This window comes from Mustela lutreola, chromosome 3 (genome assembly GCF_030435805.1).
Source record: "Mustela lutreola isolate mMusLut2 chromosome 3, mMusLut2.pri, whole genome shotgun sequence".
Taxonomy (NCBI): Eukaryota; Metazoa; Chordata; class Mammalia; order Carnivora; family Mustelidae; genus Mustela; species Mustela lutreola.
In genome coordinates this window covers 203,157,156-203,178,315 of record NC_081292.1, presented here as the reverse complement: position 1 = coordinate 203,178,315, position 21,160 = coordinate 203,157,156, and the positions used below count along the sequence as shown (strand labels likewise).

Genomic DNA, 21,160 nt, shown 5'->3' with positions numbered 1-21,160 from the left:
ACCAGAATCTGTTTTCTTATCTCTAAAATGGGAATAAGAGCACTCTTCCACAGCTGTTACAAGGACCAAACTACAGAAAATACTGGAAGCCCCTAATATGGCATGAGCATAGGAATCACATGGACATGGAACCACCTTTATTTTCTCTTCCATCACTGTCTGTTGAAGAGACAGACATACAGACGGATGCTACTGGGGGTGGGGCGGGTGGATGGAAGGAAGGAGTTACTCCGCTCCCGCAGTTTCATGGAGTTAAAGGGAACAGTTTATAATCTGCCACTCTTCAGGAAAGCTATTCATCATTGTAAAATGAAACTGGCTTTAAGTCCCTTTAAGTTGTGCCAAAAATCTAGCTCCGCAGTAGGCATTTGCTGACACGCGAGCAAACACGGATGAGGCGAGCCTGTAGACACACAGAGCAACTCAAGGGAAGTAGAGGCCTCCGTGGGGCACCAGGATGGAGCTTACTAGCTGTGTTCTCAGGACATAACAGTAAGACGTTCTAATAGGAAGCTACTAGAAATTTGAAACTTTGTATGACTCCCTTGACACTTTCATTACTCTCTGTCTCCTGGAGGGGAAGAAAAAGAATGATTGACTGTCGTATATATTTTTGTTGTTGTTAAAGGAATAATTTTACAAACGTACGGGTCTTCTTCTGCTTCACAAGTATCACTACTCTCAGCAGCTCAAGGGACAATCCACTGGGTGATTTACATACTTATAAGATACTCATTAAACCTTTTAAATACTAGGAGACAAAATGTGGATTCACATTGTTTATATGAACCAGAATTTAAAACTCAACTTATTTCTCCCAGCTAAAAGTTTGGACCTTGGGGTACAGTGTCTTGCGTATCTTTCAGGTTTCTTCCAAGGCTTCTGGCAAGGGAGGCTCAGTGATAGGGGGGCCAGACTACCTGGGGTCGATCCAAGCAACCCAAATGTCCCCATTTCCAGTTCTCATCATCCTACTCTTTCTCGGTAAGTGATCTCTTTTACATAATAGATCTGGCAAGCCTACAAATTAAATTACATTGTAATTCGCCAACCCACTGAATCAGACTCTATCACTCATTTTTGGCTACATCAAACGTGTAGCTGGGCAAAATAAGAGGCTCTTTGAGGGCAGTCACCGTAGCTCCTTAGTCTTCTGACTACGCCTTGAGTAGAGCTTCAAATTCTGAGTTAAGCCAAATCATTCTTTAATTTCTCTAGTGCTTTGAAAAGAATTCAGCCCATCTCATATTTTTTTTTTTCTCAAATTCCTACCAAACTGACTGATTCCAGCAGCCACCTGGTCCACCAGAGCGTTACCTATAAAACAGACTTCATTCCAGGAGACCAAGAGCATAATTCAAGTGATTTCTGTACTGCATGCCAGGTAGTTCCAGGGTTCCATCTTCAAATGATAACTACATTCTCACCATCCTCAACTAGGCCATATAAACCATCTAGGCCATATAAACTAGGCCATATAAGCAATCCTAGTTCCATCTTTGAGGTGTTCATACATTTAAGGCAAAATAGAATCCTTCTAGGTACATTAAGCAAAAAAAAAAAAAAAAAAAGAAAAAGAAAAAAAAAGACACTTAACATAGGGAAAGAAGTGATGAAGTGATTACAAAATCATTAGAAAGTCTGAGGGAGCATGCTCCGAGCTCTGCCCCTGCCCTAATCAGGACAAAAGAATACCAGCAATGGCACTACTGCATTTGAGGACTCACTATGGTGGCTGTGAATCCAGGGCTTAGAAAGCCACCATCAGCACTGCCTCTAAACACCTATAAAACTGATGACCAGACACTGAATTCTTGCTGGAAAAGAAGAAAAAAAAAAGAAGTCATGTGCTCACGATCTTGCCTGACAGCAGAAATAGCTAAAATGTCAACAAGATGTCTGCTGTTTCACATATGCTTTCCAAATCCCAAGTGAGTGTTTATATCTGTCTACATCTCATTCACTGCCCCAAACTAGATGCTAGAGAGTCTGAGGGAGGTGGTTTTTAGCCTTCCAGCTCACTAAAAAGGAGGGAGATGGGGTGGTGCGAAGTGATCGTATTTACTACAGCAAAGAGAAAGGAAGAAAACCAGAATTGACTCCTAAGTTTTTCGCCTGAGCAACCAGGGGAACGGTATTTATGTGCACTAAGAGGAAAAGTTTTGGGGAGAAGCTCAAGAGTGCCTTCTGCCCATATGGACGACAAATAAAGACTTGTAAAGGTCAGAAGTCAAGCTTGGGAGTGAGCACAGTATACGTGAAGAAAGATTATCCACTTCGTTCACCTCCAAATAGGAGGCAGTTAACTGGCTTCCATTCCTGACTCCAAGAGAATCTCTTGAAATGTTTTCAAGTGTCTGCAAAGAGAGGAAGCGACATCTACCTCAACTGAAAGTCTGCTCCAGTGCGACCGGAGCAGGAAAAGAACCGCGGGAGATGTTGTGGTAGAAGGACCAGGTGAAGGGGAGGCACAGACCATGTGCTCACGGCTACCACGAGGTACTGAAGGCAGATCCCATCTTTCTGCAAGCCCCAGATGAATTTAAGGGCAACCGACTTAGAAATACACACTCACGGAACACCTGGGGCCGTAGCCACCACTGGAAAGTCAGGTTGAAGGTGCAGCGAAATAGCTCAGAGGATGCTCAAGCCTGGGAGAGATGCTCAAGATAGAATCTGTACCCAGACAGAGCTCGTCGGGAGCTTCACCCATCCATACTGAGTCAATCAGCGAACGCCGCATGTCCACAATGTATCAAAAAGCTAGACCAGTTGGGGTAACCAAAAGTAAAGGTACGATGAGTGCCCGGACCACACTGACAGGAGGCTGGCCACCTTCTGACCACCAACGAAAAGGGCAGCCGGTTTGGCTGGTCAGTGATACCAGTAAATGCTCTCTTTCTCCCCCTCTTTCCGATCTCTCTCCCCGCCTTACTTCTTTCCCTTTGTCCCAGCGCCGCACAATAAGCCCAGGAAGGAGAGAAGTAGTGTGGAAGGGCAACCCCCCACATCTCTCCTACGTACGGGAGCCTCCGCTTTACCTGCCCTGCGCAAAGGAGACGAGCTCTGGGTAGAACGTGAAACTGAGGTTTTGCAGCAGGTATAGCTAGCTAACTCTTCATAGGCAAAACTCTCGTAATAGTGATTGAAAAATTCTGGAATTAGATTGAGAGGTCAATAATGGAGCCTCTCCTAGTGAGACAGGATCTTTGGCAGCAGGCTTCAAGACATGGAATTATCTTCCACATTCTTTATTTAACCTCCAAGTCTTTTCTCTTGCCTAGCTCTAAAAGAACATTTCTTAGGAATCCTTCACATGGAAAGTGATGGTTTTTTGTATCAAACACTTAATCCAATGATGTCTCTACTACACAGGTCATCTCATTAGCCTTTCTGAGAAAATATGGACTAAGATTTATTTTCAAAGCTTTGGAGAGTATGGACAAAAGCTGTCCTGAATACTAATATGTGGAGAAAAAGAAAATGTAAAGACAGTTCAGGAAGACAATCAGGTATTACAGCATGAGTAAAGAAGTGTCACCCAAAGGAAACTGCTTATTTCGCAATAAGAGTAAGCAATATTTGTTCTGTTTTGTCTGTTTTTCTTTTAATATACAGAGTTTTATTAGTTTCAGGTGTGCTTGTTTGTTTTTTGAGGTTTATTTATTTTAGAGAGGGGACAAAGGGGCAGAGGGAGAGGGAGAGAGAATCTTTACAGAGACTACACAATGATCATGGAACCCAAAGTGGGGCTCAATCCCATAACCCTGAGATCATGACCTGAGCTGAAACCAAGAGTCAGACGCTCAACCGACTCTGCCCCCCAGGTGCCCGTGTTTGTTTTTTAATTCAGCAGTTTGACAGAAATGAAGATCTGTTTCCTTAATTTACTAGTTCAGCATAGCTGCCCTTTTTCTAGGTACTAAAATAACTATAAAATTTCCTTAGCAAAATGAGGTTTTGAAAAGTATTTTGATCAAATACCCAAAAAAAGAATGTATTTTTTTTTTTTTTAATTTTCTTAACTAGGAAAATACAAGCATCTACTGTTTGCTTTTTTTGGGCAACCAAAAAAAATTCTACTTGATCCTTTTTCCGGTGAAAATGTGTATGTGCTGTAAGGGTTGTGCCCTTTTGCAAGGAAATGACATATGAAAGGCTAAACTTTTAAAATAAATTAAAGATGATTAAATGTATTACAAAGTGACTCACCAAAGGTCCTTTAAATATAACATTCCAGTGTGATTAATTTTATAAAAATTTGGTTTATACGGAGCTGTGTTTCAAGTATTACTGTATAAAATGAAGTAAACATTAAATCCATGTCTATCTTTTATTTTTCCTAGCAAATCATATAGCTGGTGTTGATATAGTATTATCCATATTTAGGGTTATAGTCACAACTTGCAAAGTTTAAATAATAAAAATATGTGTATTTCTATTTTTAAGGTAGGAAAATATTAAGATAATACTCATCCTACCGTCCAATATTGTATTTGATCAAAAGACCAATGGAGAAATTTACATTCATTTAATGAATATAATTTAATAACTAAGATTTCTTCTATTTTAATGTTAACTTCCTAGTAACATACAAAACCATGCCTGTAAAGCATTCAACAAAAAAAAAGGTATCTTTTTCAGGTTTCTAGTTTGGGAAACAAATTCCATCCTTGAATTGTCAGTTCAGTATTTGTGTTTTGATTGATTGCGTTTTGTTCGTGTTTACTGGTCTCTTTACATTTATCTTTACAACTCATTTTTTTAAAGATACCTAAAGAGAACTTATTGATGGAGTGACATGCTGGCAGGTTTCCACGATAGTGCAGTTTCAGCGGTGGTTCCGCTCATAACAAGGGGCCATAGACTAGAGAGGACGTCAAGTGCTGTGGACCAGTGTCTTCTTGCCAGAGCATCCTGGAGGAACCACTAATAGAACCACAGGTCATTAAATAATGCAAACTACTTTGAACCTCAAGAAGCAGTCAGGACAAAATATCTACTCAGTTTATATTTCTTCCTCTTAGGATTCTAAAATAATATCTGAAAGAGGAACGTATGTGGGGGGAAAGAAAATGACTTATTTGGATTATTTCAAAAACAAAAATCTTGTCACTTCAACCAAATAATTACATTCTCAGAGATTTTCACCTACTTGCATAACACTTTTCATTATATCTCTCCACGTTTTATCCACAGTTGTAAATCGTCTTCCTTCCTCAGGCATTTGAGACATAATGTCTGGAGAACTGAAAATGGGCTCCAAATACAGCCATGTGGCTTGGACCTTGAGCCATTCATCCAGAATTTCCTGAAGGAGCAGGAGCTTGCTCTCCCATTCTCTGAGAAGCAAAACACAATGGTTCAACAGAAAATCAAGCAACGTTTCAGATGACAAAACTCAACATGATCCCTGGAATTGTCAGTCCCGTATGCAGCGCTGCTGTTCCAGCTTTTGACAATAAATCACTAAATTTGTTCTACAAGGTCTGTTTAGCACCCACATTTATGTCTATATGGATACACATGTTCAGATATACCTATCTACAAATGGGCTGGATTCTGTATATGCCACAGCACTGAACCTTTCTGCAAATCAATTCCATGGCTAGGGGTTACAAACTGAGAAGTGAGATTCTGGAGACAGTAATGCTGTTCTTAGTGAAGGACACTCTGAACTTCGTAGGAAAAGTAGTTACATCCAAGATTCATTTCCTTTAACGTTCTTCTTTTTTTTTTTTAAATTTGGGCCTATAAAGGCTTTATTTCCAGAACACAATATTTCAATTCAGAAGATCTAAGTGGCATTTGAAGAAAAATCTGCATAATCTAAAGTATAATACTGTGTCATTCATGAGAAGGAAGCATTTTTAATCTACAATAGTGATCAGTTCATTTCTAAATATGGAGAACAAAAATAACGACAAGATGTCCTCAAGAATAAATATTATAATTACACTCTAAACTTATGTTTTTTAAAACTTACTATTTTATCAGCACAAGTGTAAGGTCTCTGTACGTATTTGCTCCCTCCTCACCATAATCCATAAGGCCTAGTGTATCTGTTTACCAGTGGGGAGACAAGGCACATAGAAATACCCGGTTGAGGTCCACCCACTAATAAATGATAGAGCCACATTTGAACCCAGATCGCCGCAGCCACTATGCTACAAGAGTCTACATAGCCATTCAGAAGGACGATCGGTCAGCGGCAACAGACCTTACAGATGGGATAGCTTTATGTGTAGTTTAATACATTACGCACCATTTATAATTAGTGACCTGCAATTTTAGACTGTTAAAACCAAGCCCTGCAAATGGAAGTCCTAAAAGTCACCAGGCATTTTCACTCTTCTAAAATGACTTCAGCATCTGTCAGTGAATTTAACGTCTCTTCACAAGAGGAAACAAATGCCTCGGACTCCCGCCGTTCTTCCCTTTCTCCATCTAATCCCTGACTGACTCGGAAGAGTTCCCACTAGCCAATGATCTCATGGGTAGCCCATAAAAGTAGCGTCTGGTTAGACCGCTTTCAGAGTGGCGACAAAATTTGCTCTCCATGAGCACATCCGAGGAAGCAAGGCAGGAGGCACAGCAGCCGAGGGACGAGGCCAAAGGCAGAGCACACCCAGGGTTAGGGTAACACAACAGTGACCAGAGGCGGACGCTGCAGAACGGTTGGCTTTCCCTCGTCATACAAATTCCCATTGAAGATGGTAGTCGGATTCGGACTTTTTTAAAGCAAATATAAACTGCTTCACACAAATCACAAAAATGGAAAGAAACAGACAGGATAAGGATTTAGTTTAAGCATCTGTGTCCGATGCCTGAAACCTCAGGCTGTAGTCGCAGCGTTCATACTTCGGCACTTACCTCAGAAGTGAAAATTACAATAAGCGTTCAAGAATAATCTACAATAACCTAATTAGTGTATTTGGAAAATGACATTATCGTCAGTGTCATGGTTTAGATGTCCTATGAGCTATGTGTAGAGATGTGAAATTATTTTTGAGTTTAATGTATAAGATCAGACTGGACACAATAAAAGTGAATATCCAGAGGCCTACTGTCCACTACCTTGGTAATAGCAAAGGAGTAAGTACTATTCCAAATGCAAAAAAGCTTATCACTCCTTCCAATCAACTATTTAAAATATTAAGTATGAAGGGCAGAATCAATTTGCAAAAAGAACTGTATAGTACAGATAAGTGACGATTATGGTAACACAACCTAAACATTGTCATGTACATATTACTTTACCTTATTTGTTTTTCATAAGGCTTAATGAAAGGAGAGCCTCGCATAGTTTGTGTTTTAATAATGTGGTCGTCCAACAACATCTGGATTTCATCAACCGATGACAAAATAAATGTCCCGCTTTCTCTATAAGGAAGAATCACAAATTCCATTGCCTCCCACTCGTTAGTCATCTTGTCCATGGCCTTTTCAAGAGAATACTCTTTGCTAGCTGCTTCACTAATCCCTTCAAATCTATCCAGATACGGTTCCAAATCCATGTCTAAAAAAGTGAAGACAGTGGAGTCGTCTGCCGGCTGCAGTGGGAAGCCAACAATGTTGGACATGGCCTCCCAGTGCCGGGGGCGCAAGCCAGGATTACAGATCACTTGAATCAGAGGAATGTGCTGCTTGAAATCTTCTACCTTTGCTCTTACTTTTTTTGTCATTGCCAATGCATTTGGAGAATCATGGAAGGTTTTTTCCAGCTTATACAGCCCTCTCCAGTAATTTCCAACATCTGTTTCTACTTGGTCGGGATTCACCTTATGATACGGTCCTTCAGTCCATCCTCGGTATTTGTTGCTAAATTCCACAGCAGTTTCATAGAGACGGAGGTAAGGGTTCAGCCCATCCTGGATTTTTTTACGTTGAGGGTATATTGATGGTAGCCAACCAAACGCCTCTTCCTCAGCATTAAATTGCTCGATCTGGAATGACAGGTATAAGGTATGTTATTCTAGAAGTGAATGATACTCAAAATTAATTTTTTGAAAATATTTTTATCAAAAGTGGCCCCAAGCTCTCAATAAGCCCCAAAGTAAAAACGAAATTAGGCCATAATCGAGAATTACTGAGCAGTAATCGATCCTATTTCTTTTTTATAACATTTTCCAGAGAATAGTACCTGGTTAAGTTAGTTAAAATAGTAATGGTATATATTTAAAGAAGTCTCTATCCATCCAGATATATTGAAGTTATACCAGGATTTATTAATTGACTAGAACTTAAGTACTTTTAATACACACAGCATTGTATCAGGTACTGTGGAAAACAGAGGGAAAAAGTAGTATATTGCAAAATACCAACACTAAGGAGGTGGTATATATCAGGAAATAGACATGCATATGTAGAAAGTGAAATTACAATTGTTCAACAATAATATGAGGCGATAGAAGAGGGGTCTTAGAGTAGTATCTCTTTAATATACATGAATAGTATATACTAAAAATGCTATCACTCCGAGGCAGGAGATCATGGTGAATAGGTGCTTATGTAGAGAAGATACAACCAGAGCTGGTCTTGAAGACGTGTGTGGGATAAGAAGAAGCAAAGAAGGGGCGCCTTGGTGGCTCAGTGGGTTAAGCCTCTGCCTTCGGCTCAGGCCATGATCTCAGGGTCCTGGGATGGAGCCCCGCATGGGCTCTCTGCTCAGCGGGGAGCCTGCTTCCTCCTCTCTCTCTGCTCTCCTCCCCCATTGTCCCACCCTCACTCAGGCTCACTCTCTCTCCAATAAATACAATCTTAAAAAAAAAAAAAAAGAGGCAAAGAAAGCACTAATTTCCTCTTTGTTTAGTAGTGAAGTTTGTGAAACTGTGGGTGGTTTAAAGGAGAAATCTATAGATTTGAAAAGTGTGAATTAGGTTTATAAACTATGCAGGTTACCCAAAATTTAAGTGGCCACAGAATTCTAAAATCTACAGCTTCTGTTTTCTCCACATGTGTTCAGACTTCAGTGACTGTTATAAACTATTTAATTATATGAACTAATAAGATACAAAAATCCTTTGATGTAAGAAAAATGGGAAAGCATCATAATATGGTCTGTTTTCATATTTCCCCTTTTTGTTAAAAAATGCAATTAAAAATCTCAAACATCTCCTTTGGCAAAGGGTATGGCTTTTCCACCTCAAGCTTCTTCTAATGAGAAAGCCAAGTTCTGACATAGCAATATCAGGGAAAAAGTGGCTCAACGGGAGAAGATAATGGGCATAATTTCAAAACGCAGTCACCAAATCTATACCGCCTTCTATGAAGATGTGCACACTATAATGAGGAAGCAGGTGCTAGCACATGATATAAATGATTAAATGATGCAAAATAAAAAATAAGCAGATGGAAATATCACTCTATCCTTCAAATAAAAGACAAAGGCCACTGAGATAACTACCAAAAGAAAGCAGCAAGCTTCTCCTCAAAGCATGTCTATAAGATCTATTTTTACCATTTATTATTTCCAAAAATGTTTAATTCCAGTATAGTTAACGTATCGAGTTATATTCGTTATAGGTGTAGAGCATAGTGATATTTGCAGCATTTATATTATTCTCTCAAGGTACTTGAACTTTCATTTGAATCTATTTTTAAAAGGTGAATGTACAATACAAACGCAAGGCTCTTTCTTTTGAACTAATTCATCCTCTTAAAAATGTTGGAATTATACCTTGTCTGCTGCTAAGTCCAACTTTCCATTCAGTGTTTGAGCCTTTTTCAGGTATCGCTGTACATCCTGAAGGTCTCCAAAGGAGTAAAATTCTTCTGCCTGTTTAGCATAACTCTCCAATTCCTCCACAAACCGTTCACACCGTAACTAGTACAAACAATATTTGTTGTTAGGATTTTTTTAAGGTAAAACCCCTAGGCATTGCAAGAAAGTTCAAGTATTTTTAAAGATTATCAGAATTATTATTCTATTTTGTCACAGGCAAAAAGAGAGGAATCATCTGGAAGAGAACAAGGATCTAAAACATGCAGCATTTTTAAGAGTCAGGATTTAAAAGTAATGAATTAAGCTTCCTATAATTCAGGAATTAAAGTTAACTTTGTTTTATCAATCTAAGATATTCTAACCAGTAAAATAAGAATGGATTAAACAACGGTATTATTCTTTAGTATGCTAAAGAATGTGTGCTGACAAATGATTTATAAGAATTTTTTTTAATTCATAATAATCAAGTATGAGGCTAAAAGAAAGCTCCAGTTTTTTAAGATCTGGGGCATTTTTACAAACAACTGGAAAAAAAACCCAGATTTTCTTTAATCGTGTTCTGATATTCAGTATCTTTTCAATTTTTGGTTGCTAAAACAAAATACTTCAAGGTTATTTTTCTTGTCCTATGTACTCTCTTCACAGGAAATGTGCAAGACAAATACATCTGGATTTTAAAATCTAAAAACTCTAACTTTCCAACATAAAACAGGTGTGTGGTTTTTGTTTTTGTTTTTAATGAGAAAAGCTCATTACAAAATTGTCATTGGTAAGGCACTCTAAGTTAAATGGCTCTAAAAATAGAGCTCTTAATAAAATATTCAAAAGTCAAATCTGAGTTATTAAAAAATGGATTTTCTATTTTATGGATTATCTAGGCTGATTTGTATCCTCTTTAGTTCATGGAAATTTTATAGTTCTGGTGCAGTGGGGGAAGGACATTGAGAAGATGAAATTCCTCAACATTATAGGAAGTTTGCAGAATAGTAAAGTATAGATAAATTCTGGGCCATCTAACAGTTTGCTAAGAATCTGTTATGATTTCCGTGTCTAATATTTGTGATTCATGATGTTTTCTACAGGTTTAAAAAAAAACCTGAAATGACCTAAATGCACAACAGAAACATCGACTACTGTTTAAAATAAAAGTTTTTGGTTAAGCCTGTGAATTAGTCTTCCAGCATGTTCTGTCAATTAACCACATTTGCCGTAACGTGATTTGCTATAAGGGACATCTCTCCTGGCTGACCTGGCATGAGTCTCCTCACTTTGGGAACCTCAGCTTCTTCATTTATATGGTGAAACTGAATATAAGAAATCATGTATGCAGACACAGCCCTGGAGCGCTCCCACTGTTCCCGTGTGTGGGACACCTCACTGGCCACGGTGTAAAGGGAGAAAGGAACAAGGAAACAGCCTCTATCAAAGGGCTGACCGTCCATGGGGGAGACGCACCGGACAAGGACAACATCACGATCGGGTGCTTAGTCCACGGAGATGCGTCACAGTGTGATGGAAGCAGAGAAGCAGCAGAGCTGAGCTCTGGCGAGAGGAATTCTGAGAGAGTCGCTGGCGTGAGGATCCCGTGAGTGGGCCAGGGGTGCGCTCGCTGGCAAATGGAGGGAATGCGCGCGCGAGAGGAGAGGTGTAGCGGGCCAGGGGTCTAAAAGTTGCTCGGGGTGAGCCAAAAGTCAAGAATGAGGAGTGGAGGAGGTAGACGAGACTGGACAAGCAGACGAGGGGAAAAACACAAACCGTCGTCTATGTAGGACACCAGAGAAGGCGAGAGTTACTGAATGTTCGAGTGAGGACTCTGGGCACAAGCCTTAGGTGATTCAGTGTGTGTGAAGGCACACTTTGCTGAGAGAGCTTTGATGTTAAATAAGGAAAGCAACTCAAAAAAGTACTATAAACTGTATAAGATAAACACTATTTTTATTAATGGTCACTTGAGGGCAGTATACTAGGATTTTTCACCCTTGAAAAGTCAAGAAATGATATAACATATCGAGCCAGTACGGATACCATCTTCCTCTAAAATTGATGGCATGAGAAAGCTTAAATATCTGACGTGTGAGACAGAGCTGATGATGCCACGTAGGTTGAAACTTAAGCATTTCCAGAAAATGAAAATAATTCAAAATATCTGTGATGCCAACCTTAAGGCCTTCTTGATATTGTTCTGTTTTCTCTTTAATGATTTTCCTATGTTCATCAAAAATTTCATCCATTCTTCCATACCACTGAAACACATTATTATTGAGCCTAATGTCTGCTGGAGAAAAGTTTGTGCACTCGATGAGGAAGGCGAGGCAGTTTTTAGAATCCACCAGTCTCTGGCCCAGCTCGACCATGTCGGTGGTCTCTACTTTCTGAATATAAGCCTGCAGGAAGACAAAAGTTACAGAAGGCATTTTAAGGAACAGCTTAAGTCAAAACATAGGCTGTGGAAACGCTATGTATAAAGAAGCATGAATATGCACAGATTTGTTGGAAATGTAGACTTTGCAGTTTAAGAGAGAAGACTGCAGCACAGTTTTCCTGTCATCGTTCCCAAGCACCTCTACACAAAAGCAGTGGGAAAAAAACAGAAAATACTAAACAACACATAAGAAGCACTGGAAAACCAGAGAGTGTTATGGGTTCCTGGGAAAGATGAAGCAGGGTAATATCACCTATGCTTTCACGGTCGCATATTGGGGCCCCTCCTAATCCCCCTCCAGTGCCTGCCACCCTGCCAGATGCTGGCAATTCAGTGTGACAACCAACAGCCCACGGCTTTGCTCTCAGAGACTTGTTGGGGGAACAAGTATTAGTTGAACTGCCACCGTAACAAACGTCAGATTGCAGACTTGCAGCAGACACCAGGGCTCACTTTTCTTAATTACAAAATCTAAAAGAGAACTATAGGCAAATATAACAAGAACTGTGCTAAATCTGTATGAGGATAATGATAATACTTTATTGAGGGACATTTTAAAAGTTCTGAATAAATTTGAAAACGTAGGTTAAGATGTAACATCCTCGAGATGTAAATTCTCCTCTAGTAAGTATAAAACCAAAGCAATTTCAATCAAAATTGCATTGGCAATTTAAAAAACAAAATTCGTCATAATTCTGACAGTCTCTGAAATCATAAATACTTGAGTAGCAAAGATAATCATGAAAAAAAAATGAGAGCGAGTAGCCAAATATGAAAATATAATACATACAGATACAGTTATTTAAACAGTTCTTGTTCTGTCCCAGGAATAGAGGAGGAAGAAGAACAGAAGTCAGAACTAGATCCATGTACATGGAAATTGAGTGTTGAAAAGATGCATTTAAAATTAGGAGTCAACTGACAGATCATTTAATAAATCATATTAGAATAATTAGCTACTGGGCGCCTGGGTGGCTCAGTGGGTTAAGCCACTGCCTTCGGCTCAGGTCATGATCTCAGGGTCCTGGGATCGAGTCCCGCATCGGGCTCTCTGCTCAGCAGGGGGGCTGCTTCCCTCTCTGTCTCTCTCTCTCTCTGCCTGCCTCTCCATCTACTTGTGATTTCTCTCTGTCAAATAAATAAATAAAATCTTAAAAAAAAAAAAAGAATAATTAGCTACTGATCTTGGAAAAAACTAAGGTTCCTTGTTACCTAGGAGAAATACAAAGAAGGTACATTGTTGTGAAGAAAGGAACTTGCAGCAGAGTAATGATTTTGCTTTTGCAAAAGCAAATCTGTGAGAAGTGGTGGTGAATGCAGGGGATGTGTATGTGTGTGTGTGTGTGTGTGTGCACGAGCACACGCAGACATGTACGCACGTATATGTGCACATAGACATAGAGCTCTCCCAAAGCTCTTTTGACACATGTTAACTTATATATCTGAGTAATATAAATGTTAAAGGAAACCTGCTTCCCCGTTGAAAAATGAGAAGACTGGTGATTACCTGTAACTACTTACATCCAGCTTCCCTTGTCTGTATCTAACCTCCCTGTCTGTGAAGTAAAGGCTTCTTGTTCTCATGTTTTTAAAAGTCTATTTAATCTTCATTTTTCTGTCTTTCTCTCTTCTTCTCTCTCTCTAGTGTTATTTAGACTTAATACTGTATATATGTTTGGAAAGAGCAGAATTCACACTAAAAAAATCATCACTCTAAAAAAAGGAATTATGGGAAAAGATGAACTTCTGCTTCTGCTTTCTACTTTGTAAAATCCCAGATTATTTAAAATTTTACTTCTGTGATTAAAAAGAAAAAAAAACAACACTGTCTAAAAGTCTTTCATTAATATATCATTCTAACAAGAACAAATATTATGTTACAAATCCAAACAAATAAGATGGGAACCATGATGGTTTCCACAGGTAAATAAATGTCTAACTGAAAATATACTTTTATAATGTGATTAATCAGATTACTGTGTATTCAAATGAATGGATTTTTATTTCCCCAACTGATAATGACTGATTTCAGTACTGCATAAACTGAGAAGTTATTTTACTATTGTGTGACTAAACTTTTTTAAGATGCAGAAATATTTTAAATATCAGTTAATGAATCCTATTTGCTAATTCTGTTACAGATTGTTATGAACAATAGAAATTCACACTAAATAATTCCAAATTTGTAAATATTTCCAGTGATGGCTAGGAGGGTAAATAAATGACACTCTTCCTACTCAGCATTATTTTTTCCACAGGCATATATGGTTATGGAATTCTCCAACTACTTTATAATCGTCCAGGATCAGAGTGCCACTTGACATCCTACAACAACTAATATAAAATATAAAAATATAAAAGTGATCATATACAGGTGTGTGTATCAAATACACATACATACGCATTCACGTGCTAACACCAATGCAAGTACAAAGACTTTAAAGAAAACAGATTTCTTTTAGTTAAATGCTGATATGTAAAGTCAGTTCTAATGATTTAAAAACTTTTCTTTGAAAGTTGACTAATTTAAAGAATGTACATAAGCACTGTAATTTCTTGCCTATACAAAGTTTTGAATGATTTTACGTATTTTGCTGGGTTTGCTTCCCTATCTCACAATCTAAAAAGAAAAGATTCTATTTTAGATCTTGGGAATGCTGGGTAGGAAATGGGGTAAGTCTTATAAAAGCTTGTTGTTACAAGAATGAAAAAGGAGGGCGCCTGGGTGGCTCAGTGGGTTAGGCCGCTGCCTTCGGCTCAGGTCATGATCTCAGGGTCCTGGGATCGAGTCCCGCATCGGGCTTTCTGCTCAGCAGGGAGCCTGCTTCCTCCTCTCTCTCTCTGCCTACTTGTGATCTCTCTGTGTCAAATAAATAAATAAAATCTTTAAAAAAAAAAAAAGAATGAAAAAGGAGTAAAATAAAATTGTGATTAGCTAGTTGTTTTATACTGTTTTACTTACCACTAGGCAGATTCTAACACAAAAGGAACACCAAAAATGATTAAAGTGAGACTTACCTAATATTTTTAGTAGCATAAATCCTATGCTCAAAACTTATTTCGGCAAATTACCACGAAAATTTTAATGTATAACCAAAATAGCCTATAAAAACAAATTATTAAAGATTAAATATTTGTGGGCGCCTGGGTGGCTCAGTGGGTTAAGCCACTGCCTTCGGCTCAGGTCATGATCTCGGGGTCCTGGGATCGAGTCCCGCATCGGGCTCTCTGCTCAGCAGGGAGCCTGCTTCCCTCTCTCTCTCTGCCTGCCTCTCTGTCTACTTGTGATCTCTCTCTGTCAAATAAATAAATAAAATCTTTAAAAAAAAAAAAAAAAGATTAAATATTTGATTAAAAAAATTAAGAATGGCACATATCTCAGGTTGCCCAAGACAGTCCTGGCTCATGCTATTAGCATGGTAGTAAGTATTAATATTGTTCCCAAAAATATTGGTAGACAATACACAAACAGCTCCAATATTTCACCTCTCCCAATAGCCATACCCTGTGGTATCTTCTCATGCTGTGGCCATGTGACTTGCTTTGGCCAATGAGATGTTAACTACTGTAATGCACAGAGACAATTGAAAAGCATTTGTACACCCGGGTGTGGTTTTGTGTCTCTACCATGCCGTGAGAACACGTCCAGTAAACCTGCTGGAATTTAAGAGACAAGCGGAGCAGAGTCAAATTGCCAAAGATCGTTTCACTAGTCAACTCAACTGAGAACTAGCTGACCCAACTGAGTGAGTGACCCAACTGGGAGCAGAACCAGCCAGGAGCACCAAACTGTAGACTCATGAGCTAAGAAAAACAAAACAAAACATTATTTTAAGCCTCTTTTAACTTTCGTAGTGATTTGTTATTGTATTATCATGTTGATAATTAACTAATAACAGCAGGGGAAACAATTAACTTACACACATATGACTATAAAGTTTATAAATAATACCTTCATTTCCATTAGTTCTGCTGTATTTGGAGGAGTGCTAAGAGCTTTTTCCGCTATCTTCTCAAATTCATCACATAATCTGAAATACCAGACAAAATCAATTTATGTAACTAAGTTTTATTCTTAAATATATTCTTATATACTAAATGTGCCCTTATGTGAAAAACAAAGTAAGATGATCTTATCTATATGACATCTAAAAATCTGTGCCATTATTCATTCAATACACATTTAATGATCATCTCTTACATTTGCAACTATAATACTAAGTGACAGAGATAGAGAATTGTAGAAGACGTAATAATGACTCCAAGCGGTTCATAATCCTGTATAGAAAACAAGGCCATAAATAAACGATCACTTCTGACCTAGAATTTTAGGGGCTCTACCAGAGATTTATTTGAGATAGCACCAAAAAAGTAGTATTAAGTAAGGGAGTGATTAACTCTACTTGCGGCAAACAGTTAACATGGACCTCTATGCTCAGAAACTTCTAGTAATATGCAAATATTTCCTACTTATTTGGGTTGTAGCCCATATAATGAACTTACTGTGAGATTTAAAAAAAAAAAAATAACAAAGTGGTAAAAGGTTAAAAAAGACCAGATAAAACAGGTAGAAATTTCTTAAAGAAGATTGACTGCAATGGGGTACCTCGGGTTTCAGGCGGTTAAGACTTTGACTCTTGATTTTGGCGCTGGTCATGATGTCAGGTCATTTGACTGAGCCCTGCCTCAGGCTCCCCACTGGGCATGGAGCCTGCTTAAGATTCTCCCTTTCCTTACCCTATCTCTCTCTCTTTAAAAAAAAAAAAAAAAAAAGGAAGAAGAAGAATGGCTGTGAGGTGGAGAAAGAAACAGCATGGTTGTGAATTTGGGTTGAAGTGGGGAGTGTGGAAGAAGAAAGAGGGTTCTGAAGATGGTTGTAAGTTTGAGAGGCAGAATCCACAGCAGAGGAGCGATTTTTAGTGAGATACAGAGGACATGGGCAACTGGTAGAACCAGCTCCAGAAGGATGGGCGCCAAGAGGGTTGAGCCCATAGGCAGAGAGAACTTTGAAAGGTATGACAGACTCTTTCCCAAAAATATGGGGAGACAGGAATGAAGGGCTCTTGCAGAATTGAGGTGAGACACAGAGGGGCAAGAAGTTGAGGCACTGGTATCTGACTGGTCCTCTAATATTCCGGACATGTCCTTTGTACTTCCCGTGTGTGGTGAGAGGCAAGGTTTGGAGGAAGAGGGGAAAAGTAGAATCAGCACAACCTCAGAAGGGACAGTTAAGAGACAGAGGAAATAGCTATGAAATTAAAATAAATATTTAACGCAGCATGAAGAGCTACAAGTAAAAGACATTTTCACTATTCTCCCAGAACTTTTAGAGGAAAAGTGCTTTCACAATTGAATATGGGATTCTGGTTCCGACTGGCTGTGCAGGGACCCGTCCTGCCTCAGCCTTACCCCTCACTCCTCCTGCCTCTTTCCAGCGACACAGATCAGTCCGAGTTCTTCAAGTAACACCATCCATTTTCACACCTCACACCCTTATATATGTTACTTTTTCTAGCTGCAATTCTTTTATTTACATTGTTCACCTGGTAGACTCCCAGTACTCATCCTCTAAAATGAATTCACATATCTTCTTGCTCGTAGCTTGCCCTGATTTTTCCCACTTGCCCAATCTCTGCTGGGAAGGACATTAATCATGTCCTTCTCCATTCTGTGTCTGTGGCTCAATCCAGCATTTACTGAACCTTACGGTTTGTATTTCTATTTCCCCTTAAGACTATAGCTTATAATAGTTATATATAACTTATATATTATATTATTATAATAAATTAAATATATTATGTATTACAGTAGTTATATTCATATTTAGAATATAAGCACCTACTCTTGTGCTTAATACAAGCTTCCTTCAGGCTTTTTTACAGCCCGAATCTTCTTTTTAATGATCTATTTTTTCCTATAATACCATAACAATTACAAAATTTTTGATTGGGAGGGGTGTCTTCCATGTGACTGATACCAGAAAAAAGGTTCCCAGAGCAACACGAACACCAGTTGTTGATTCAAGACGAGTTCTACATCCTGTCTACATACAAAGGCATTCTGTTTATACCTTAGCATTTTGTGAGTTTACTTAACATGAGCCGGTTATCCTAAAATTCCCCAGGTTAGTAAAAAAATAAGTTTTTAGTTAAGACAACAAGTTATTAGCCTTGAAGAGTAATCCCAGTGAGTGAAATTCTAAATCTGAGGATCCATTAGGACCCAGGAAAACTATTGGGTAAATCCACTTTGAAAATCCATTTTGTGTATTGATTATACAAACTTAAAACTTAAAACATTAGTGATGTTAGAGAACACCTATCTGACTTGTGAAAACAAAACTGCAAACACTTCTTACTACCGCCTTATTTCAAGCAATCAGGAAGGTGCATTCGTGGTGAAAAACTAATAATCATAAAATGACAAAGCCAAGTAGAAGTAAGTGTGACATCATCTTCTTGGAGGGTCATTGATGACACTGTTGTAATCTAAAACTTCATTTGAATGACAATTGATCCTATCTAACAACACCCTGAAAAAAAAATATCAGTATCACATAAATACCTTGTATTTACTTCCTGATGATCTCGGAACATTTTAGCTATAAGTTTTCCGCAAATAAGTTCTGCTCGTTTCACCAAAGCTCTGATTAATTCCTCACAGTGCATTTCAAACATTCCTAAACGGATAGTCTGCAACAAGAAGTATTAAAAGTTTAATGAACATGAAAAGAAAAGATTCCCACAATATTTTGCCTTTCTCACAATATTGTTTGGTGTGTGTGTGTGTGTGGTGTGTGGTGTGTGTGTGTGCGTGTGTGTTTAATATGATGTAGGCAGGATTTTCTAACCTCCCATTTGCATTTTACAACCATCTTCTGGATAAATCTTCAAGAGTTTGTTATCTTGGAAGCCAATTCTATCTCAGGACAACAATGGACATAAGAACTTTGGAGAATTGAGTTACTGCTAAATAGACAGTGGGGGATTTAGATGTCGTATCTGCTCCGTACAGAAGAGTAATGTGTATTTTGGGTGGAAATTTTGGAAACTATGAAAAAGGACAAACAAAAAATTACCAGTCTCCTACGGAACAGAAGTAATCACATTTTGGTGTGATTACCATATTTTCTGAAAGATTTATAAACACTAAAGCAAAAAAACAAAAACAAAACAAAACTAAGCTCTTGGAATTTTTGAGGGGACAAATCATATCAAGTACAAATTATGTAAAGCAGAAGTCAGACTTGAAGTACTAGACTTTCAGCTCTCTGGGGACAAGAACACTGTTTTGTCTACTTCTATATATCCTGGGTTTCCCACAATGCTCGGTTCATGGAGAGGCAATAAGTACTTTCCCTGTTGACAGTTATGATCTGATTCTTTCACTGTATGATCTAAAAACATATCCTCATAAAACTGGGAAAAGATCCTAGTTACAAAGAACAGTTGTACAAAACGGACCCTTTACCTTTCTAGATGTGTACTGTATCTCCTCTATTAGTTTTTGATATTTGCGAATTTCTTGCATTATTTTCTCATAACTCCGGTTCTCTTCAAGGAAAGCATCAGCATCTTGCTCAGCTTTCCTGGTGATCAGGAAGTCATACTTGTCATAGAGTCTGAGGTGCTCCTTGGGTGCCACACTCTCTCTCTCTATCACTTCTTTCACTTTTTCTTTGTGGGCTTCGACAATTTCATCCAGAATTACTGGCTTCAAGGTTGTTGGTTTAGACTTACTTTCCTAAACAAAGGGAAAAATAACATTCATTTAAAAAAATAAAGGTAACTGTATCATTTATCTTTGTAAAAATGCCAATCTTACTGTGTGTATTTGTGTGTGTGTGCACACACACATACATTCATAAAGTCTTTTTTATTTATTTTAAGATTTTATTTATTTGACAGAAAGCGAGAAAGCACAAGCAGGGGGAGCATCAGGAAGAGGGAGAGGAAGCAGCAGACTCCCCACCGAGCAGGGAGCTTGACTCGGGATGCAGGACTCGATCCCAGGACCCTGGGATCATGACCTGAGCCCAAGGCAGATGCTTAAATGACTGAGCCACCCAGGTGTCCCTCTTTTTTTATTTTCTAATCTCTATAGAAAGAGATTCAGTCTAATAGTATACTGAACACCTAAGTTTCATGGACTTTTTTTGTTTTCCTTCAAGGCTACCTAGTTGTGTTTTGGGTTTTCTGTATGCATGAAAGAACTATCACTTGAAAATACACACGAAATAAAAACACCAAAACCCACATTGTATTTGTGCAATTGAAAGGTAGTGCTTGCATTGTACTAAAAAGTAAGCCAGCTCAATGTCATATCATCATATTCATCATATATCACAGTACTTTTTCACCTTGAGGAGTAATCTGTCTAGAACAAAGAAAAATTGTTTACTCATTCATTGAGCTTTGATCTTTGATTCTGTGAACAGCAACTAGAAGAAACTAAAATCCCTGGTTACAAAATGTGCATTCTGCTATCACCATTAGAATAATGAATGAGATAACAACTTTTAATAAGCAAACAAATCTCAATAGCTTGTCTTCTCTTTTCAAATAAGAGGGCAAGGATATGTGCCTATAGGGTTTATTATCCTGAACCAAGTTACACTTAAAAATATACCTGCTCTACCTTTCATTTGGAAGAAGGGATTTTTCACTCTAACAAACAAAAATTATGATCAGTAGTGGATATTCTAGAGCATTCACTAGATACTATTAAAGGATTCCTTAGAGAACTGGGTAATTTATTCAGCTATCCAGGATGCATTTGCCCGCTATGCCCTCTAGGGGGATGTTAGGAAATTATAATGGTTAGAATTAGACCATTTTTGAGAACATTAGTGAATCCCACCACCACTACCACCACTACAACGCTGGGCTCAGTAGATGCTTGGTGCCATCTTTTCTGGGGCCAGCGGGGTGGTGGTGGAGGGGAGACTCTGAGCTAAAGAAATCTATATTGCGTACTGTACGCAAAGTAATTATTGGATCTAATGCCAAGCTCAT

The 21,160-nt window shown here is 38.5% G+C and overlaps 1 protein-coding gene across 1 annotated transcript in view; it reads right to left on the bottom strand.

Annotated features, from left to right (window-relative positions):
- The window catches only part of DNAH7 (dynein axonemal heavy chain 7), a 263,533-nt gene that overhangs the window by 178,457 nt on the left and 63,916 nt on the right, over positions 1-21,160 (bottom strand). The window contains exons 13-19 of the mRNA XM_059168545.1: positions 19,617-19,889; positions 18,711-18,838; positions 16,099-16,177; positions 11,884-12,108; positions 9,680-9,826; positions 7,261-7,946; positions 5,156-5,342 (exon numbers count right to left, since the gene is read on the bottom strand). Coding sequence (XP_059024528.1) covers positions 5,156-5,342; positions 7,261-7,946; positions 9,680-9,826; positions 11,884-12,108; positions 16,099-16,177; positions 18,711-18,838; positions 19,617-19,889 — 1,725 coding nt within the window. The remainder of the gene's footprint in view (positions 1-5,155; positions 5,343-7,260; positions 7,947-9,679; positions 9,827-11,883; positions 12,109-16,098; positions 16,178-18,710; positions 18,839-19,616; positions 19,890-21,160) is intronic.